General features: G+C 38.9%; 1 protein-coding gene across 1 annotated transcript; it reads left to right on the top strand.

The window, feature by feature from the left end:
• The first annotated feature begins 666 nt into the window (after positions 1-666).
• LOC111519388 lies at positions 667-7,414 on the top strand. The gene is made up of 5 exons (XM_023179872.1): positions 667-712; positions 787-1,132; positions 1,216-1,424; positions 6,957-7,113; positions 7,165-7,414. Exons 1-5 carry the CDS (start codon positions 667-669, stop codon positions 7,412-7,414), a joined length of 1,008 nt encoding a protein of 335 aa, XP_023035640.1.
• The last annotated feature ends 995 nt before the right edge of the window (positions 7,415-8,409 follow it).

Genomic DNA, 8,409 nt, shown 5'->3' with positions numbered 1-8,409 from the left:
TCAGATTAATCGGTAGACAAATGAGTCTGCTGCAATCGTAACTTTTTTTAACACTTCAAAATATAAATTCCAATTTTCAACTATGTTAGATGACTGAGGTGTTGCCAAATACAAATTAACCAGGAATATCCTGAAATTCTGGTTACCTTGGAACAATAATCGCAGACTTCTATTTGACCCCACACAAAATACAGAAGCTTCAATGCCTTAGGCCATACTTTGCGTGTGACTGTGTGTGTGCAATTACATTAGCGCACAGTTAAATAAAAGGCAAACCAATTTGGCAATGGCTATGTATACATGTTGTCATGTTGACAATTGTTAATTAATTCCGCCATCAGCTAAGCCGTTTGTAAATATCAACCTTGTATATGGCGAGACTTTAAAATATGGTATTTTTAAGAATTCCATAAACTTGAATTCTCTTATTGATACACTACAGGCTTTTTCATTGCCCATTGTTCAGTTTATATATTTTTATCAGTTGGACAGCAGCAATTCACACTTTTTTGAGATCCAAGAAAACCAGGGATGTTTGTAAAATTCGACCTGGTCAAGGGGGTACAGTATTCATTCTACTTCGTGAACTCATACAGTCAACATCAAAATAAAACAAAATTATTGTTTTACGTCGGAAAATCAAAAAAAAAAAAAAAAAGTGAAATTATGTTGACTGTTCAATTGATCCTGCCATCCGGAAAGTTTAGTCAACGTAAGAATATTACTTTTTATTATCGTGACCAAGTGTTCTTTTCCATCCATTGGTTATGAAGCTCCCAATCTCAGCGACCGTATACGAGCTTAAGACAGAGCTCCAAAGTCTGTTCAATATTCAGCCGGGAACATTGGAGATTTCTGCTTCTGATGTAACGTTGGCCGATTCAGATCTCATAGCAAAAGTTGCTGCCTTGGGAGGTAATAAACGTGTGAGGCCGATTATGTCGTGCTACGACGGCAATAATTTTGTGGGCCAGATTATGGTTGAGCCTGTCTTGGTTGGTGGTCAGAGTTCATCGGACTCTAGCTTTGAGACTGTATCATCGGATGGTAGCCAGCTCTCTCTAAGTGAGCTCTCCTCCGGATCAAGCAATCTCAAACGGGGACACAAACGAAATGCCCAAGGGCATGAAACGTACCCATAGAGACTAAACGGTAAGTGTTAGAAATAGGAAATCAAATTTCAGTATGACCAAATATTCCATCTTTTAAAAATAGCTTCAAAAAGGTTCTCGAATCCAGTGAGGAGTGTGTACAAATCCCCTCGTATGGTGGTATGGAGGAAGCATGCGGTATGGGAGGCTGCGAAACCAAATCCAGACCATGCTCGGTTAAATCTGAGATGGAGATAGAACCGGATGATATAAATGGTCAGCAGACTCCTTACATAAACATACTTCAAGAGAACTGGCAGTTTGTGCAGTTTGGTGGTTTCCTCCTCGAAATGTGCTAAAAACTTTTGCGATCTGTTAGAACAGTTCTTAGGGATATTTTTGGATTTCTTATTAGCCAAACTGGATTTTGGTGAATCTAAGATGGACTAGATTCACGGTGGCGGGGATGTTGTGAAGAAATGACAATAGCGTTAGAATTTAAATTCAAATTGAAATGTAATTTGATAGTATTAGACTACACATAATTTAGCTATGATTGTTAGTGTTGTAAGCTTTCTGCTCTCTGACGTGACGGTCGTGTTTTTGCATAGCTCCTGAGTTTTTATTAATATTTATTGTTTTTTCTCAATTTTTAATTGTGCTTAATTTGTTTACACTTCCGCTGGTGTTGTTCGCTTGACTCCCTTGTGTTTTATTTCCATAATTCGCCAAATTAATCAGTTTAAACAGTTTTTTCTTTTTCGTGATTAGTGTTTGGTGCAATTACATATTTTTTTTTTTCTTTTTTTTTCTCTTTCGTCATTGCTTCTGCAGTTGCTCCCCTCATCGCCCCCATCATACCATCAGTGCTAGTGGCTTTGTTGTTCTCTCTGCTTTGTGCTTGTGCTTAGCTTCTCTCCCGCGTAATCACTTTTGTAAGGCCGCCTCTCAAAGCTCGGCTTATAACTGTTCTTGCACTCTCTGTTGTGCTGTGCACTCTAGCTGTCTCTTTGTTTTATTTGTAATTATTGATTATTTATCAATAATTATCTTTGTGCTGTGAATTTAATTTTTCTATATATTCTTATATATATATAATTTTTTTGCCTTTCTTTCGGCTTTTCAATGGCTTGTTGTCTACCTAATTGCAAACATTCTGATCGTTTTGATGATCAGTATAGAGCAATATCTTGTTGGCTCTGCGATAATCTTATTCACTTAAAATGTGCTGGCCTCAATGGCCGCGACTACGACAAATTTTCTGGTTTGTCTGTGTCTAAGCCTGAGCTTGGCTTAATGCGATGGACTTGCCCATCTTGTGCCAGCCAGCAGCTTGATTTTAGCCGTATGTATAGGGATCTTCGTTTAAGGTTTCTTTCTTTAAACAAACTGGCCAAACAGCTGTCAAACGAGTGTGACTCTAGCGTTCAATTATTGTCGCAATTCAAATTTGTTCCACCTTCTGAGAAATTGCACAAGATATGTACCCTTGAGTTGCCTCGTAAGCAGTCGCCAGCTCTCTCTATTACTTCCTCTCCGATTTTACTTTCGCCTACACCATCTTCTTGTCCCTCTTTATGCTCTTCTTTTCAGATTGAAGTACCCATTACAAGCCCTGGTGTACCTCAATCTATCCCTCACGGGAACTCTGATCAATCACAGGATCATGCCGGCTCTCAATCACTTGCGGATCCCAATGCTCCTCCTCCTCCACTAACTGTAGTGCCTCATCGCAAACAATTATTTATTTCTAGGCTTGCTCCAGATACTTCTGAGTCGTCTGTGGCAGCTTACATTGGTAATATTTGCCCTGCTAAGGTTTTAATTCAAAAGTTTAAGTTTTCTAGGCCTCGCGAAATCTCCTCTTTTAAAATTACAGTACCAAATGAGTACTTCTCAGCTATGGTTGACCCTAATTTTTGGCCAGAGGGCCTAGTTGTACACGAGTTTGCGCCCAATAAGCGCTCTCGTCCGTTGCCTGTCCACCTTCCTACTTTATCTTCTGCTTCAAAAAACTAATAACGTCTAGTCTTTGCATTCATTATCAAAATGTAAGAGGACTTCTTACCAAGCTGTCGAACCTTTTCTGTGATAGCCAAACCTTTTCAGCTGACATATTAGCTTTCTCTGAAACTTGGCTTAACTCCTCTGTTCTAGATAATGAAATTCTTTCTAATAATTTTATTTCTTATAGGCTTGATCGTGTTGGTCGTCGTGGCGGTGGAGTACTCATTGCTGTAAACTCGAATCTATCTTCAAGTGTGGTGCCGATTGATCTCCCCTTAGGTGTTGAGTTTATTTGCGTCGAAGTTACATGTTCTAACTTTAGCCTATATATCTCTTGTTCTTATATTCCTCCAGCTTCTGATACCATGATCTACGTGCACCATGCTGATGCTTTACGAACTATTTTTGGTCGTCTTAAAGATCGGGATGTTCTTATAGTTTTAGGTGATTTTAACTTGCCTAATATTTCTTGGCTTGTTGATGATAATCTATCTTTCTTAATTCCTTCATCTCAACATGTTTTTCTTGATAGCCTACTTGAATGTCCACTATATCAGTTGAATTCTTTCCTTAACTGTTCTAAAAGAATCCTTGATCTTGTTTTTGTCTCTGATCCCACTGTTAGTGCTGTATCGCAAACACAGCCACTAGTGAAACCTGAAGATCCTTATCATCCTACCATTGAAGTTACTATTTCTTACAATTCCGTTACTAATTTATTTAAAAACATCTCAAATTCTCGTCGTAGATGTTTTCGTAAAACAAATTTCAATCTTCTTAACAGCCTTATTTTCTCTTTTGATTGGTCGTTTCTATTTGAGTGCTGCGATATAGATTGTGCAGTGAAGTTTTTCTATTCTGCTCTTAATTCTCTAATTGATAAATGCGTTCCTTATGTGAATGTCTCTACCGTCTCCAGCTCGCCAGTCTGGTTCACACGTAGGCTCTCTAATCTTCGTAACATTAAATCGAGATATTTTAAAAGATTTAAAAAAACTGGTTCGCGACTTGACTATGCAAATTATTGTATAGCCAAATCTCAATTTTGTCTCTTAAATACTCAATGTTACAACAATTATCTCGTTCGCTGTAAGGCTGAATTTTATAATAACCCCAAAAGATTTTACAACTTTGTCAATTCCAAAAGACGCTCTAATGTCCTACCTTCCACCTTCAGACTTAACGACCAGTCTGCTAATAATGATTTAGATATTGCAGATCTGTTTGCTAAATTTTTTCAGTCGACATATTCTACTACTGTTTCGGATCCCACACCCTATCCCTTTTCAATCCCACATTTAAATTGTATGTTTTTTCCCAGTATTACTGAAGACTGTATTCTCTCTAGCTTGTCATCTATGAAGTCTTCCTTCGTTCCCGGGCCTGATGATATACCTAGTTGCATCCTTAAAATGTGTTCTATTTCCCTATCTAAGCCTTTAGCTCGGTTATTCTTTATATCGAGTGAGACTTGTAGATTTCCTGATATTTGGAAGGAGTCATTTATTATTCCGCTTTTTAAAAAGGGTAGCAAATCGGATGTTTCCAACTACCGTGGCATTGCCAAACTTTCGGCAATACCTAAACTGTTTGAGAAAATTATTACGTCTTCTCTTCAACATCTATCCAGATCCACTATTTCTCCTTGTCAGCATGGTTTCATGAAAGGTCGTTCGTCGCTTACCAACCTTTTAGAATTGACTACCCTTGTACACCATGGCTTCCGTAAAAAGTGTCAAACTGATGTTATTTATACTGACTTCAGTAAGGCTTTTGATACGGTTGATCATTCTTTGCTTCTCGCGAAACTTAACATCATGGGTTTTTCACCAAAATTATTGGGTTGGTTAAAGTCGTATCTTATTGGCAGAACCCAAAAGGTGTCTTTTCGTTCCTCGATATCTAAAACTGTTCGAGTTACGTCAGGTGTACCCCAAGGCAGTCATCTGGGCCCACTATTATTTACATTGTTTATAAATGATTTGCCTTTGGCCTTGGCGCATTCACGCGTGCTCATGTTTGCGGATGACGTCAAGATTTGTTATTCCTATAATGATCCTTCTTTCCAACAGTACTTGCAATCAGATCTCGATGCGTTCTGTGATTGGTGCCACGTTAATAAATTACACCTTAATGCCTCTAAGTGTTCTTTTATGACTTTCAGTCGTTTGTCTCCGCTCCTAGCTCATTACTCTATTAAGTCTGTTCTGTTAGATTGTGTTCCATCATTCAAAGACTTAGGCGTTATGTTTGACCCTAAACTTTCATTTAATGTTCATATTTCTTCAATTGTCAACAGAGCAAGCTGCCTTCTCGGCTTCATTAAACGTTGGGCCAAAGAATTTGATGATCCCTATGTAACAAAGGTTTTATACACTTCGTTAGTTCGCCCTACTCTAGAATATTGCTCGCCAGTGTGGAACCCGCAATATGATGTTCACCAGCGTAGTATTGAATCGGTACAGAAGCAATTCCTAAAGTTTGCGCTACGCGGTCTAAATTGGGACCCGGGTCTTCGCCTACCTTCTTATTCTGATAGACTTCTTCTTATTAATCTTCCTTCACTTTATAACCGTAGGCTTGTTTTTGGCATTCTCTTTCTCCATAAACTAGTCAACGGCGAAGTCATTTCTACCAATTTACTAGATACGCTGTATTTTTGTGTTCCCTCACGTCGGACCAGAAACTTTTTTCCTATTCACCTTACTAGATGTCTGACTAACTACTCTCTTCACGAACCTCTTCGTGTTCTTTGCCAATCTTTTAACAACCTTTCTCACCTTATCTCTCCTCATCTTTCTGTCACTTCTCTTCGCGCTATACTTTTTAATCATCTACAGCGAAACCAATGAAAATATTCTGGACTTGGATTGGCTGCAACTCATCCCTGGCCACATTGGCTGTGAATCGGGGCATAGCTGGCACCTTGTGCAAATAAAACACCTCCACCGGGCCGGGGATGTTTAGTTGTGTATAAAGCTAAGCTACCTTCTTTATTTAATTACTATCTGTCTTTAGCTTAAGCTTTTTCGTCGACTGCTGTGTTAGTTGACGTAAAATAAATAAATAAATAAATAAATAAAATAAATAAATAAAGACACGTGTTGGAAGACACTAGAAGGGCTAGTGTACAAAAACGGTCACTTGATATCGAGCCGTGGATTGTTGATTTAATTTGTAATATTTCTTAGGAAATAAAACTCTCTATCACACTCTCTACTCATCAACTCCTCAACAACTTGGATGAAGTTGGAACCAGGGGCGTTTGGAGGGGGTCAGAAGTTATTATAAGCCAAGGGGTCCACGGCGCGTGGGTCGAGTCAACACAGGCAAATGCATTCGCGTCCGTCCAGTTACATTGCATACTTTATAGCATACCTTTAAGGGCTCACGATATAGGCATTGAGGTTGGGTTTTGGAACCCTGTCGTTTGTAGAGCATGCCTCTAATGAAGCTAAAATGATGGATGTGCACACAAAAAGGCAAATGGCAAAAATGTTTGGCATGGCAAATGCAGTTTTCATTGGATGCCACTCGGCCGCAGTGGCAACATCGTCATGATGTGTGTGTGTGTGGCACGAAATAGAGTACCAATGTACACGTTAAGGTCACGTGAGATAGCAGCATTTGCCACTCCCAAGCATTATTATGAACAATTAATTATGCGGATATTTGATTAATGCCATACTCTGAACCAAAACACATTTGGTCCATCATTAGACCATGAATAAAAAAAGGAACGAACTTGCTATGTAGTAAAAACGAGACAAAAGAATAGAAAGGGAAATGATGATGGTAGAAGCAAACAAACGAACTTCAACTGTCACAATAAAACTTTTCATTCTTCTTTCGTTTCAGTCACCGGAGTGACCGCAATAAAGTCTAAGCAGCGAACGTTTCCGAAATCCAAAAATATACCAAAGAACTCTTCTAACAGATCGCAGAAGTTTTTTGCGCATTCCGAGGAGGAAACTACCACCACAACAAACTGCCTGATCTCTGGAAGTATGTTTATGTAAGGGGGCTGCTGACCATTTATATCATCCGGTTCTATCTCTATCGCCAGAGTTACGTGGCCAAAGGTCGAACCTTGTTTGCATCGAATTTTCAAGTTCCTGGAACTGCAGAACTCTGATATTACGACGGAGAAGTGGGCTGTGGTGAGCCGGGAAAATGCAGCCCCTATAGTCACGGATATTTGCCCCAATGAACAGGTTGAGATCTGGATGGATGCGAATAGTGTGGATATCATCAAGGAGAGATGCAACCACCTTAAACTATCTTTTTGGAAGATCGAATTTGAGTTTTGCGATTAGATGACGCTTTTATATTTTTATTTTATCGAATTTATATTTTGAAATGTTAAAAAAAAGTTGCGAATACGGCAGATTTATTTGTCTAACGACTATTCTAACTAGGAACGGTCAAACGATGATTTAAACTGTATAGTTTATAGTAATAAAACAATAAAATATATTGAATTTTTTAATGCGCAATCTTGTGTAACTTGTGTTTGAAATTTATTTTAATATTTTTTTCATCGTCAAATAACCAAGGGCAGATCCTGTAGATTCAGTAAAGAAATGCCGAAATGGCAAAACTTTTTGCCAAATTATAATGGAAACCGCACATACACATACACACACAAACACACATATCTATACATAGAAGTAGAATATTTGAATTTAATTTCAAGACAGCAACGGCTGAGCTGCAATGGCGACAGCAGCTGTTGAGCTCCTTTAACAGTCTGCTAGCTCATTAAGTTTTCACACACAAACACAAAAGTCTCACAAAAACCTGCACACACACACACACCTACACCCACAGCAATATAATGCGGCACACAAATAAATTTGTCACAGAAAATTTTGCAACTTTGTGTAATCCGCGGGGAATGCGACTCCCAAAGCTGAAGCTGAAGCAGAAGCTGGGCGCCTGGCGTTTTGCTCGTTTCGTGGCCACCAAAGGAAACCATAGTGCAGAGAATCTAGAAATCAACGAGTTTATCTCATTAAAAAGTTATTTTCCGGAGCAGCTGCAAACACACACACACACACAGAAAGAGAAAAAGGACAGTGAGGAGTAAGTGAATGGTGGGTGGGAGTGATGGTGGTTGGGTGACTGCTATGTGTACTTAAAAGTACAGGCAGGCTACGAAATATGTAAATCCACTTCATTTAATTTCGCATTTAGCTAAAATGCTAACATCAAATGACAAATATTCTTATTAAGAGGCATAAATGTGAGAGGCTAGAGAAATGGAAATGTAAGGGGTTTCAGGCGGGGGAGTACAGTCTCTTATTGTCGT

This window comes from Drosophila willistoni, unplaced genomic scaffold, assembly GCF_018902025.1.
Source record: "Drosophila willistoni isolate 14030-0811.24 unplaced genomic scaffold, UCI_dwil_1.1 Seg267, whole genome shotgun sequence".
Lineage (NCBI taxonomy): Eukaryota > Metazoa > Arthropoda > Insecta > Diptera > Drosophilidae > Drosophila > Drosophila willistoni.
This window is presented reverse-complemented; position numbering and strand designations above follow the sequence as displayed.